Source organism: Setaria italica, chromosome IV (genome assembly GCF_000263155.2).
Source record: "Setaria italica strain Yugu1 chromosome IV, Setaria_italica_v2.0, whole genome shotgun sequence".
Lineage (NCBI taxonomy): Eukaryota > Viridiplantae > Streptophyta > Magnoliopsida > Poales > Poaceae > Setaria > Setaria italica.
In genome coordinates this window covers 32,674,580-32,689,169 of record NC_028453.1, presented here as the reverse complement: position 1 = coordinate 32,689,169, position 14,590 = coordinate 32,674,580, and the positions used below count along the sequence as shown (strand labels likewise).

Below are 14,590 nucleotides of genomic sequence, written 5' to 3'. Positions count from 1 at the left end.
CAGGTGCGTCAATTTCTGAACACAGATGTTAGAAATTTCTTTTCATTTCATGGTCAGGTCTCAAATTGGTCCAAATAACATGAATATCATTTTTCTACTCATTTTATTCCATAATTTGAATCACTTGCAGTTCAAATTTGACTTATACTAAAAATTCCCTTGAAATGCAATTAATTAAATAAATATAGCAAATAAATTCAAAAATATACCAAATTTTAACATGGAGTACCACATGTTGTATGTGGGGAGTAGAAAAAATTTCATGGTGAAAAGAGGAAAAAAAATTATTTATTTGCCGAGTGTAAAAAAAAACACTAGGCAAACCCCCCTCTTTGCCGAGTGTTTTTTTTGACACTCGGCAAACCCCCCTCTTTGCCGAGTGTCAAAAAAAACACTCGGCAAAGAGGGGGGTTTGCCGAGTGTCAAAAAAAACACTCGGCAAAGAGGGGGGTTTGCCTAGTGTTTTTTTTTACACTCGGCAAATAAATAATTTTTTTTCCTCTTTTCACCATGAAATTTTTTCTACTCCCCACATACAACATGTGGTACTCCATGTTAAAATTTGGTATATTTTTGAATTTATTTGCTATATTTATTTAATTAATTGCATTTCAAGGGAATTTTTAGTATAAGTCAAATTTGAACTGCAAGTGATTCAAATTATGGAATAAAATGAGTAGAAAAATGATATTCATGTTATTTGGACCAATTTGAGACCTGACCCATGAAATGAAAAGAAATTTCTAACATCTTGTTCAGGAAACACGACCATGAACGTGTGGCAATAGTATTTTTAAATTGTAAAAAAAACAATCAAAGTCTGAAAATTATGAGATTTGCCATGATGTGATGATATAATACGTGGAGGCTGTGGAAAAAAATTGAGAAGGTTTTGCACATTTCATCATGTACGATGATTACAAACCGAAGCATCTTAGAAGAAGAATAGTAACTTTGAGAAGGATTCGATAAAATTTAGAGTCGAAGTGACGGTCGAGTTCGGTTTGACTACAAAACTTTTTGTATAGTCAGTAGAGAACCTATATTGGTTCGTGTAAAAATTTGGTATTTTTTTGAAACTGTTGGATATTTTTTAAATTTTTTTCAAAAAACATTTGCCGAGTGTCCTATGGTGGACACTCGGCAAATCAACCGTTTACCGAGTGTCCACGTAGGACACTCGGCAAACAGACGGACGGCCCACAAATTAAAATTAACACCCCTGGCCCGGCCCCCTCTCCCCACTCTCCACTCTTCCCCTCCCCTCCTGCCTCCTGCCTCCTGCATGCCTCCTGCCGCCGCCGCCGGGCCGACGCCGCCGCCGCCGGCCCCGGATCCGCCGCCGCCCGCCGCCATCGGATCCGCCGCCCCCGGCCCCGCCGCCCCCGGATCCGCCGCCGCCCCCGGATCCGCCGCCGCCGACGCCGCCGGCCCCGGATCCGCCGCCGCCCGCCGCCGCCGCCCGACGCCGCCGGCCCCGGATCCGCCGCCGCCCGACGCCCCTCCACCGGATCTGCTTCATGGCGTGGCGGCGGGAAGCAGTGGCGGTGGCTGGCGGCAGTGTGGATGGTGGCGGCGGCGGCGGCGGAGCAGGTGGCGGCGGCGGCGGAGCAGGAGCAGGTGGAACATGATTTTTTTTTATTATTTTCAATAATTGTTCGCCGAGTGTTTTCTGGGCACTCGGTAAAGTGTTTGCCGAGTGCCCGACACAAAACACTCGGCGAACTAGTGTTTGCCGACTAAACATTTGCCGTGTGCCGTTTGCCGAGTGTTACACTCGGCAAACGGTTCGCCGAGGGTATTCTGCCCTTCCCCCCTGGCACTCGGCAATTTGCCTGTGTCCCGTAGTGACTGTCCGGCCGGCCCATCACTTGGCTTCTTCCACAACACGTACATACGTACGTATCTAGCTCGCAGACGAGCATCACCAAACCACTAAAGACGAAGCACCTCGCCGTGCTAGCAGGCGTCCTGGCGCTGGCGCTGCTGGAGCCGGCGACCCGTCGGCAACTTCATTGATGCCGCACTATCTCATTTGTTTGGCTTACTCCAGTATCTCATAAAAACAAATAATTCACGGAGAAAAAAGAGACGCCATACATGCTCATAGACATGGGAGCATTATATTAGCCAATGAGTTGATCACTCGCTCGAACAGCAAAAAATGTTTACAGCCGCACTATTTAACATACGGAGCATGGGTCAGTGGCTGGTGCATTCGAATACTAGCAAATCATGCTAAAAGAAGCAATACTAGCCAGCAACTCATCCAGATCGTCCTCATCTCTCACCATTTTGTCATGCATAACCACCGTTGCCGCTACAAATTTTCGAAGAAGAGAGGCATAACTCTCGTTTGACATACTGATATGCGCCTGCTGAAATTGAGCAGCACATGCCTGCTGCCCTTCATGTGAATGGTTCAGTTTGTCCTTCAGCTCCACGTACTGCGGCGCTGCAAGACCATCAGGGAGGCAGCAGTCAATTCAATGAAGGGATCAACCGATAGGAAATAGGGAAACAACGGGCTTAATTTCCGTTAGGAAATAGGAAAAAACCGATCCGGGCTCGGAGTCTGTTTGGGTCTGACAGCCGTTCGACCGAGTCGGACATGCAGAAAGCAACAGTAAAAACGAGTCCGGCTACCTGTACATCGACGGCGCCTACCTGGCCGGGGACGGTGCGGGTCGGCGGAGCAGGCGGCTACCTTCACCTGGGTCGCAACTGCTGGCCACCGGAGCTTACCGAGTGCCCGTTCGCTTGCTCAGGCGCTCCATGCGCTTGGCCGCGGTGAGCCGACGACGATTCATGTTGACGGAGGCCGGTGGCCGAAGAACGTGAAGCTAGATAGCCAAACGAGGAAGACTGGCAGTAGAGAGGAGCAAGTAACATTTACCTAGTTGATGGTAGAATATTACATTTTGTAACTCAAGCATTATTATTACAACATTTTCATTATTGTTTGTTGGATTGAACAAAGCAAAAGAAGTGATATTATGTTCCTCTTCCTATATATTATTACTGATTGGAATGATCCATCCAGCAGCTTACTGACAGGCATTTACTCATTTAGTATTGACCATTTTATTAGAGCAGGCTACTTTTTTCTGTTTTGACAGGCATGCCTAGCGGATGAAATAGTGATTACCACTTTGCTGGTAATAATTAAGCTCATTGTTTTCTTCAGAAATGCCAGTAGGCTCATCTACTTGGTGCGCTTTGGTCATTGCATACGTTTACGTGCTATCATATTTTTGTAGTCGAGCTTCTCTCTTCACTACAGGAAATGATTTGATAGGCAATATATATTTCATTTACGTCACAAAAACTGAAAACAAGAAGGCTCTTCGACACATATGTTTCGCAACTTTGTATGCAAAGGAATGACGTGTCTCAACTCGCGTACGTTCCTCTCCACGCTGCATGTTGCAGAGCATGGTGAGTAGCAAGGAAGTCCCTTGCAGTTCCCTCTTGGCATCTTCTGGGTTCATAATTGCATTTGAATTGCTGTTTGAACCTCGATCACAGCCTCACTCAGCACCAAATGATTGGTATCAACAAGCTCCACTTCAAGGTGATCATTGGTCACAAACATGGAGTTCAAGATGCCCTCGTCTACAGCTCTAAATCTTTATTTGAAGCTTATTTGGTTTACTCCAAAATCCCATTGAATAAAGAAGCAACTCATTTGGTGAAGAAAAACAAGAACATTGCTAATGAGCAACCAGCAACAGCAGCTTATGCTCCAAACCATTTATATCAAGGAGCGTGTATTGCCAAAAGCTCATATCTATTTTGCCTTGGTCTCATGCATTTGTTATCAGACAACAAGCAGCTCGTATTGGCAGCTTTCTTTCATGCACTGACAGCGCTGTCACAGTTTAATAATGAGAACCCAGTTTGCAAAATCCATTTCATCTAGGTACAAGTAAGTGTACCTCATGCATTTTCTGGTGGTGGACTTTTCGTGGAAGCTTGGTCCTCTGCCATTGGCGTGTGTTTTTTTTATGAAATGGGACTTATATATTAAGAAAAAGAGAGGAGGTACAAAGCAACTCTGTCACGAAACAAACACTTTGCCACTCGGTAATGATAAACCTTCTTTTTTAAAACACATAGAGAAGCAAACACTTATTCATGCACGTGTACTCTTACCCGTGTGAATTGAATTGAGCGCAATATATCTATAGTCGCCACATACATTCTGTCTACTCCAATGTAAGTTCCATTTTCACCTCGTGCGTCCTCTTTGTCGGAATGTTCGTTCTCTCAGCGGAGCACACAGGAAGGCAGGAACAAAGCGTGTGATGAACTCGATAGCCCGCCGGACTCATGAGTGGATTAGCGGATCATGCTAACGGGCCTCTGGAGTCTGGAGCACGTGAATTTCACTGGAATTTGAAAGTTCCGTGCTCTGAATTGCTCAGTTTGGATGTGCATGTACGCAGCAGATTTGGGAGTACAACTAACTATTTCTACGGTTCTAGGAATCTATGTTCTTGTACTGTCGATCTTTGACCGCAAAGAATCAGGTCACACAGCTCATTAAAGACGAAGCGTCCATGTGGATAATGGTTAGGGCAAAGCACCTAGCAAACTTAGAGCACCGCTCCTAGTGTTGGTTCTGCGTTTCCCCCTCGGTGAGGGGCGGTGATCATAGCTACTCATTTTTATTCTTTTTCTACAGCTATACTGTGACTTTGTATATTTTTAACCTGTTTATGCCTTCATCCTCTTTTTAATATAATATTAAAAAAATGTTCTTGTACTGTCTAGCGTGATGGTTGGACAGAAGTAATTTTGTTAACAAACCTCGTTCCGCAGTTTCTACATGTTTCAGCATTATAATCCAAAAAATAACCATGCCTCAGGCAATCAGCCGATCAGGGACCGTAGTTGACGGCTTGGTTTCTCGAGGCTGGTGCGCGGGTTTGGTGGTGGCTTTGGAACCTGCCTAGCGTGGCGATCTGCGCTGGGCCGTGTCCAGGTCCAGGCTCAAGTGTCGTGGTCGGTCAGCAGAGAGGCCGTGCAGTGAGCCAGTGAGGAATATAAATCGGCTAATTGGCAGGCTTAGCTTCTCATCATCCCGTCAACGTGTCAAACGCTTCAATTCTGACTCAGATCATGCATGTGTAAATATCATAATTCATAGAACTAAAACTTTATATTAATTAAAGACCCATGAACACTACCGCAACATGCTAAAGAGATCAAATACTATATCTTAAAGTCCTAAACCTAGCTATACTCCTACGTGCTAACAATGCCGACATATGACAACTCTACCGAACCTAGATATAATTTGCCACCATCTCTCTCCACCACCTCGGTCGGCCTCACGTTCTTGGGTCCCTTCATCTCTTGCAGCTTCTCACCATCAGCACCGATTCTAATGGCGAGTAAATGTCTATCCATACCAAACGGAAGTTCGTATTTCTCCCGATGCAGTGCCACCCAGTATCCTCCTTTCCCGTCGGGCCTCACATTGTCCGGATACCCTGGGAGGTCAGCAAACGGCTCTGATGTGTTGGCCTTGGGCCCTCGGATCCAATACCTCATTAGCTTGCATGGTCCTGTTAGCGCGACGACAAGGTGAGTCCTATCAGCGCTGATGGCAATGCCATTGGGGTACGTCACGCCGGACTGTAGCACGGTGACCTTATTAGTTCGTGGATCATATTTCATGATGCGCCCTGTCGAGTCTCCAGATGTGGTGACCATCTGATGTTGCGCCCGTGTATATGTCTTGCTACTATCGGTAAAATAGACATCACCGGTGACTTGATCAATGTCCACGCCGTTCGTAAAGCGTAGTGGTGCGCCACCGGCCTCCGTCGCGAGCACCGTCGCTTCTCCACCGTTGGGCCCGACACGCATCAGACCCATGTACGCGTCGGCAATGTAGAGGTTCCCAGAATTGTTGTGGAACCGGAGGCCAAGCGGTCGGCCGCAAGAGCTCTCCTTGGCGACTGCCGGAAGCTCGGAGAAGTCGTCGCAGTTGTTCTTGGTGTAGCTGGGACTGTACGCGAACGTCTTCCACCCGGCACCTTCACCGTCGTACTTGAGGACGCGGCCGTCCGAGATGCTGACGTATGGGCCGGCGCCGTGCGCGTCGAAGGCGACGCTCTCGGGGCCGATCAGATCATCGGGTAGCTGCAGTCGCTGGCTCTTGCTTCCGTCGATGGCCTTGGCTACGGCGGCCATGGCAGCCGAGGGCAGGAGCAGCAAGATGGCAAGCAAGATCGCGAGCAAAGGCAGCTTCGACGTGATCCGCTTCATGGTTGCTACTCCGGCGGTCCGGCCGGTGAGTATGTTCTCTTGCTATTGTTTTTTTTTCTCGAAGGACGCTCTTGATATTGTTGGCTGATCGTTGCTATGCTTTTGGTTTGATTTGTTGGAGAACGGCCTCCCCTGCCTCCTGTTTTTATTGGGGGCTTCTTCAGGTGCGCAGTCGGAGTCGGCGTCACAACTCACAAGTCACAACCCAGCCGGTGGGCGGACTCCGAGTCTCTCTCTTGGAAGGGAAACAGGGAGCTGAATAGAAACGCCGTCGGACTCCGAGTTCGTATCGCACGGGCGAATACGTCCGACACGGAAGCTGATGCTGGCCGTTTTCAGACCAAGAGAAGCAGGGATTCTCACAGAGAGGGCTATCCTTGCTTTAGGCTTTAGCAGAACTATACTTTCGTCGCTGCAGGGACGATCACTTTCAGTTCTTCCCCTTGCCCTGTGCTCTCATCGCATCGCCTTCACAAGGAACAGCTACCGGTGATTTTAAGTTTTGTAGGATGCGACGACCGATTTTTCCTAAGCTGGACTGTTGCCTTTTTTTTTTTGTCCCCTGTAGGTCGGAATTGTTAAGTGTCGTCCGTTAAAGGGCAAGTGCATTGGTGTTATCTAATAGTCGGTCTCATGCATTGGCACGTAATCATGAGACGACTTAACAAACAACTTGTATAATAGATTGTCTTTTTAAGTTGTCTCATAGTAATTCTATTCTCTTAATTTGTGCATAGAAAAAAAGAAATATTATAAGTTGCATGCAACCACAACTCGTACAATGGTAGATTAGTCGTCTCGTAGTTCTAAAATCTAGCCTATGAGGCGGTTGTTTCGCGAAACAACGACCTCTTTCTCTCTCATTACCCTCTCTCCTCCACATCAATAAAAATTCTACGTGACATTGCATGAGACGACCTATGAGACTGCTGAGGTGTAGCAATGTACTTGCTCTAAGGGAAACTTTGCTTCCCTAAAAACTTCCGTAAACAATTTCCTTTTGCTAAACAAAATAGAAATGTGACTTGGGTTGGGTTTAGTGTTGATGTGTTTTCAGTTTGCAGCAGCTGAATGAAAGGCTGACGATTCCCGGCACATTTTTGTGCCTGAAGCCAAGTGAATTTGGCGTCAGAACCGATGGCCCGAGCCTCCGATCAAAAGAAACCTCTCGATTATCTTGCAACGGTAGTGTTAAAAGAAATCACTACCCTAGCCGAGGTAGGTTAGAAATTACGATAACAATCAAAAAAGAAAAAATATACTACTATTAGATTTAATAAAAGGAAAACCATACTATTAGTCGTTAGATTTTATTTACCTTCTCTTCAACCTTTTGAAATTTTTAGACAACTTCTCATCAATTTCTTACGGTATTCCCGTTAACCAAGTTTAAAGTCGCTTGTTGACCGGGTTTAAAGTCGCTTATCTACACGTAAACACATTAACAGATAGCATACATAATCTTCTCATTGCAGTTGATGTATTTTATTGCAGGGTGGTGTTTCTTAGATGGATTATAGTCGGTACCTGCTAGGAATCGTTGCCATGCACACAAGTTTTGCTTCAGTTCTGCAAAAACTGTATGAGGCAGTGGTCTTGGTCTTCATTTCTCCTTATAAATGTGTGCCTCCCAACATGTCTTTGTTCAGTGATAGCTTCACTTTCCATCGTCATATTATAGTTTTCATGGGTCGATGCAAGAGTACACCACCAATTGAGACTTAGATTTACATACTTGTTATCAGTCATGAGACATTGGAGATAGCCAACTAAATAAGTATATGATGTTAATCAACGAATACATTAAGATAGAGGATGCTGACCACAATTCGGTCCCCGAGCTCCCTTCCACTCTTTGTTAAACTAAATACCTTACAGCCACCGCATATATTTTCCTTTATACAAAGGAACTGTCCTGCAATGTCTAGAAAACAGACATGTATCAGCAGCAAGACGAGGCAGCCAACACACATGAGAATATGAGGTGTGATTTCCGTTACTTTGGAAGATTATAAGAAAAAGGTTTGAAGGTTGATCTCAGGAATCAGTGATAGTTTGGAACCAGCAATGTTAGCGAAAACAAATCCAGCCTAAAGATTTTCTTTTGTTTAATCTAGGTTATTTTAAATGTCTGTATGGACTTGGGCACCAGGTACTCGGGTGCCAGTAGTGCCCACACGATGTGCCATATACATGAGAACACGTCAAAATTTGCATGAGCCACAGTGGTCTTTGCCAGCTTCTTATAAATGGTGAAGGTACCAACATGTATTGTTAAATGATAGCTCAAATATTTTTTTTTCCTTCTCTATCTCATGTGGCGCACTCCTACTCCACCTCATGCATTAAGCCTCCAATCATGAGATATTGGGGAAAGCCAACTAAATATCTGCCTTCAATTATAACAAAAACTATGTAGAGCAATGAGACCGGTTACAGATTAGCGGGGTAAGTTATGTGCCCATGTTTTTGTTATTGAATGATCCGTAACTTTTTGGGACCTAGGCTAGGTATCACCCTAGCTCGTCGAATGTGCTTCAACACCTTCGGCGCGAATACCTTCAAAGATTGAAGCAGATATGTTATGTTCTTTGCATTTGCTTGCAGGTGCGCAAAAGATGGATTCATTAATCGAAGGTAATACCTCTATCAAGATGACGTGGCGGCAATGATAATTACCTTCACAAGGAATTGAGCGAAGTGAAGCAAGACCATTTCAGGGGATCAATAGCTACAAAGGCAAACAGAGGACCGAAGGTCAGCAGGAAGGTAACTTGAGAAGCGTGATCCCGAGGTGGCGTGAGAAGCGTGAACCTCGAGTAGAGTTAAGTCGGATTAGAATTTTTTTTACCATTTTGTAAGGTATATTCTGCGAATGTAGTGGTTGAGCAAGTATAATTTGAATAAAGAAAGTGGCCCTTAACCTTGCTATTAAAATGGCGGCGCCCCCTATGTACAGAGGGTCGATTTTTTAGAATAGAACCCGTAATTAGCTCTATTTGTGTTTCATTTCGTGTCAACAATTTAAGTGTTTGGTTAAGAGTTCACTCGATACCAACATATCTATTGCAAATACTAATCCAGTACAAAGAAAAGAGCTCGGTGGAAGAAAATACTGACGGCTACCGAGAGATAAAACAGCATTGGGCTCACTTGCAGGGATCCAACAGCAAAAGTGGGCTTGTCACCACTCATGTAATCCTAACTATTAGTTTGAATTTGAAAGAATAATGTCCTAGCCTTCACACTTTTTTAAGGTCAACGGAGGGGAGAAATCCCCCACCTGAATTCATTTTCGCTCTGTTCGCTTCAGCTTATCAGGCACTGAAAATGTCTTTCTCTCACAACAAATCAGCTGTTTCAGCTTTTCAGCCGGCTTATAAATCCAGCCGAACAGCCCCTTTATTGACCCTCACCGGCCCGGATGATTGTTTAAAGGGGTTACATCAAAGACGTTTTACGTTGCGTTAGTAAAAACACAGCACCATGGAGACAGACACCAGAGTCGCTCTGAGGGACTCTGCAACTACCCCAGAGTCTAGCCTCCTCCCTTGCGAGGTGTATTGTTTCTCGTAGTGTAGCCTCTTTCCTGCCGAAGATCGCATTGTTACTCCGTTTCCACAGCTGCCAGCAGCACAGCAAGAGAAAGGTGGTGAAGTGCTCACTTCACTTGGTATGTGCGTTAGAGCAGACAATGTTGCATAGTTCGCTGGTGTGTGGCTCCAATGGAAGTGCAATGTTGATGGCTTCCCAAAAGGACCTGGCAAACGGGCATCCAAACATAATGGGCACAGCCGTAGCCTTCACATTTAGGAGGTAGATTACTATATGCCAAGCCCGTGCAGCATATCATGAGAGATTAAGAAGACTTACAATAAGTTGCTGATGACACTGCCCACTGAGCTTTCGATTCTATAGCCATCAAGTCAACACTCACATTGGACTCCTGTTTGCATAATTAACCAGGTATGAGATACCGATGCCCAACAAGCTTGCTGACTCTATGGTCATCAAGTTCACACTTACACTTGACTCATGTTTGCATATCCGTGTTGATGTAGTTGGATGTATAAGTTCAGTGTCCAGTGTAATGAAACTCGTAGTAATTATATAGCTAAATAAATTTTGGACTATGTTCTCATTTTCATGGTTTTTTTAAGTCCGCCAAAAAAGCTTAGCATCATGTTGCTGCTGGAAATGTTACTTAGTAAGACTCACATCGACTTTTCATGTCAAGCACTTGGGCAAGTGGTGAAAATCAATAAAATTTCCATTTTTGGAAAAATGGGCGGATGACTACTGAATGTTGGCCACTAAGAAATGCAGTGATGTTAGGGGCGTATGCTGTGCTAGCTGATGGTCAAATACATTCTCATAGCAGACGCATCCGAGTCTCACTAACAGGAAGAACATGCCCCGACCCCGATCCTAATGAACTTGAGGATCCTGGATTGTGCCGGCCGGCTGCGGCTGAGCAGGTCACGCGAGGCTGCTCCGTCGTAGAGTTCCATTGTTGTTGCTCGTGCGTAGTTGTGTGCAACCCGTTGGCAGCCCTGCAATGGGAGGAGCGCCGAACATAGGATGGCATGCACGCAAGTTTTTGCTTCAGTTCTGCTGAAATCAGAAATGCATGGATGGCCAACAACGGTCGACTGTCGACATGCGCGTGAGGACAGGGCAAAAATTGTGTGACCTGCTCCGTTGTGGAGTTATTCCTCCTTATAAATGGTGTGACTCACACCATGTCTTGGTTGAGCGATAGGTTGAGTCATTCATCATATTATATTTTTCATTCATGGGGCCAATGCAAGGCTACAATACTTATGTAGGATACTAGACTATCAACCCGTGCTCCCCCACGGGCTAATATTTTTTAGAAGCTATTGTATTTAAAAAATATTTAGAAATTAAACCTCTAGCTAATAATCAAAATTGTTTACCTACTACTCTCTTATTTTTCAATACTTATATAGATATGTATCTATCCAGTTGTGATTGATTTTTAATTAATAATTACTCAATGCACTTTTTCATCCATATTCATATTTTTTTCATTTTGTATCACCTCCAATCCTCCATACATTATGTTTAGCATACAAATCAATATTTTTCATCGATTTCTCACATACATGTATAAATGGTCTAAATAGTGTCACTCATCATGTGCATATACTTTAACTTAGTTTTTATTAACAATAACATAAATACATATTTAAAATCATATATTAATTTACCTTTTAACATTTCTGTATGATGCACATGAAGATAATTAGATTAAGATTTAAATGTTTACTTTAGGTACGTGGATAACATAGATAAAATTTTAGAATGACATTTTAAGTTATGCTTTATAATGATGTGTATTAGTAAATTGGATGAAGGTTATGGGGTTACTTTAGATTATTTTTTATAATAGCTGAGATCGGTAATTGAAATATAGGTTTAGAGCTTATTTTTGAATATTTTCACAATAATAGTGGTGGGTAACTTTTTAGAAAATATAATAGATCAATGGCTATGATTATTAGGGGGTGCTTGGCTCCCACATACTAAACTTTAGCACCTGTCACATCGGATGTTTAGATACTAATTAGGAGTATTAAATATAGTCTAATTACAAAACTAATTACACAGATGGAGTCTAATTCGTGAGACGAATCTATTAAGCCTAATTAGTCCATGATTTGACAATGTGATGCTACAGTAACCATTTGCTAATGATGGATTAATTAGCCTTAATAGATTTGTCTCGCGAATTAGCCCAGGGGTTCTGCAATTAGTTTTATAATTAGCTCATGTTTAGTCCTCCTAATTAGCATCCGAACATCCGATGTGATACGTGCTAAAGTTTACAACATGGTATCCAAACACCCCCTTAGAGTTTACAGGATTGATGTTTGACATTTTTAATTTTATGAGAATTTATCTCTTTTTTCTAGCTTGTCTTGTGGGAACTAATGCGAAGCCTCCAATGGAAAAAATGAGACTACATTGCTAAAAAACTATTACCATAAGCTAGCTCTCGTTTGTTAAATATTCAAACACACAATGCTTATGTAGATATATACTTAATATCTTCATCCAATTGTGATAGATTTTAGTTAGCAACTACTCTATAATATTTTCATCCACATTTATAATCTTTAACTTTTCACTTTGCATCGCAGGTATGCGCTTGAATTTGTTTAATGAACCTTAAGTTTGAGATACAATTTTAGCATAGAAATCTATATTCTCATCACTTTATATCCTTATAAATGGTGACACACATCATACATATAGACCTTAATTATTATATCGTATACCAATAGTGCAAGATATAGACGATTTAGAATCATATATTGCTGTATATTTTTAATTAAGGTTATTTGATTCAAATGTAGAGTTACCTCATGTTATTTTTAATAATGGCATGTGTGGGTAATATAGATGCAAATTTTAAGGGGTTTAAATTTTTTAAGTAATAGTGGTAGGCAATTCAATTGCAAATTAGGGGGTTATTTTAAATATTGTTTATAATGGCATAAAGTGGGAAATTTTGATGAAGATTAGGGGGTTACTTTAGTTTATTTTATATAATGGCAGAGGTGGGTAATTTATATATAGATTTAGGGGGTTACTTTACGCTATTTTCATAATGACATAGGTGGGTAATTTTTTAGAAAACATAATAGATCCAATGGCTATGATGATTTGAATATATCGGTTGATGGTCGGATGTTTTGCTTTTTTGTGAGAATTTTTAGGATTTCTCTCTTTTTCTAGAGTATCCACCTAGGAATCCTAGGTGGCTTCACCTGGAGGCTTCAAAAGGAGCCTCCAATTAGTAATAGTAAGATAGATGGTTTGTACTTTGCAAGAAGCTAGGCTTTGTAAAATAATTGAGATATTGGAGAGAACTAATTATGTAGGATATAGATGGCAATGCTTTGGCCTTATGAACACAACTCTGACAGGGAAATAATTGCTCAAAGCCACATGCCACAATGCAACGCTAGGGAGCACACGGCATCCACATTATGCTTGGCTAGCTATGCTGCATACATGAAAGGTGATGAGCACAAACATGTCGTTATTTTGTTTTATAAATGGTGTAGGTACCAAGCAGACATCAGGAGATATTATGCGAATATATTTAATGATGAAATATTACAATCTTGAACAATTCCAAGCTAATGTGAAAGACTGCATGGTAAACCATCTACCCACTGAACAAACCATACTTACAACTCTGAAATTGAAAAGGTCATGTCCATTTCAAGCAAATTCTGAAGAACATGTTCATAGATGGCAGGGGGACTCGGTCATCCCTAATCACATATGCCTCATTGACAAGGAAAAGATGAGGCATCGCATGAAGTTCGTACAGATAAGACGGTAACAGTTGTAAATCTTAATAGAGTTGCATCGTATCCCAAGCCGAAACTGAACTCAATGCTAACCAACCCACAAGTTAACTTGGGGGCCAATTCTACAACAGCCAATGCACACAATGAAAGCTAAACCAGGATTGCCAATCCTAATGCACTGCCACAGTGCCACATCGCCACTTCTTTCATCGCTTCATCAAAGTACTCTTATCGGCCCATCCAGTATTGCTTGAGATTGGAGGGCCGAACGAATCGTGTGAATAGGATTGGCATGCACGCACGCGAGTATTGCTTCCAATCTGCCAAAATGGGTGGCCAACAACGGTCGACATACGTGTGACGACATGGCAAAAACTGTATGAGCCAGTGGTCTTAGTCATTCTCCTTATAAGTTATGTGCCTTCAAGCATGTCTTTATTGAGCGATAGTGTGATAGAGTCATTTTCCTTCATCATAGTGTAGTTTTCATGGGGTACTACACCACCGCTTGAGACTTTGATTTACATTCAGACTTGTTAACAGCCATGAGACATTGGAGATAGCCAACTAAATAAGTTCATGATGCTAATCAACCGATAGTTTGGGAGGCACAGAACCGACTCAAGTTCGGCCCATGAGCGCAGTTCCGCTAATTGTGGAATTAAACATTTCACAGCCACAACATATATTTTTCTTTATGCAAAGGAACTATCCTGCCCTGTCGAGAAAACATGAACAACTTGTAACAGCGAGATGCAACCAACTCACATTAAAAGACAAGGTGTGATTTCTATCACACAGATTGTATTACTGTAAACATATTAAATGTTTAACATCGTTGACGCCAAAAACCAGCGCTTCATGTTTCAGCGTTGAACAACACATGAGGACCTGGGAGATCTGCTTAACTCTAGTGCAGGCTCCAAATCGGCTCGCGAATGGTGCGACGGCGTGCCAGTCAA

At 42.9% G+C, this 14,590-nt stretch overlaps 1 protein-coding gene across 1 annotated transcript; it reads right to left on the bottom strand.

Moving 5' to 3' along the window:
- Positions 1-5,250: 5,250 nt before the first annotated feature.
- LOC101774877 (protein STRICTOSIDINE SYNTHASE-LIKE 10) lies at positions 5,251-6,279 on the bottom strand. Its single transcript, XM_004967107.1, has one exon. It carries the CDS (start codon positions 6,277-6,279, stop codon positions 5,251-5,253), a length of 1,029 nt encoding a protein of 342 aa, XP_004967164.1.
- Between the last annotated feature and the right edge of the window lie 8,311 nt (positions 6,280-14,590).

What these genes read in the sequence shown, in the direction of transcription:
- LOC101774877 (XM_004967107.1), bottom strand. Translation starts at nt 6,279, where the DNA reads ATGAAGCGGATCACGTCGAAGCTGCCTTTGCTCGCGATCTTGCTTGCC.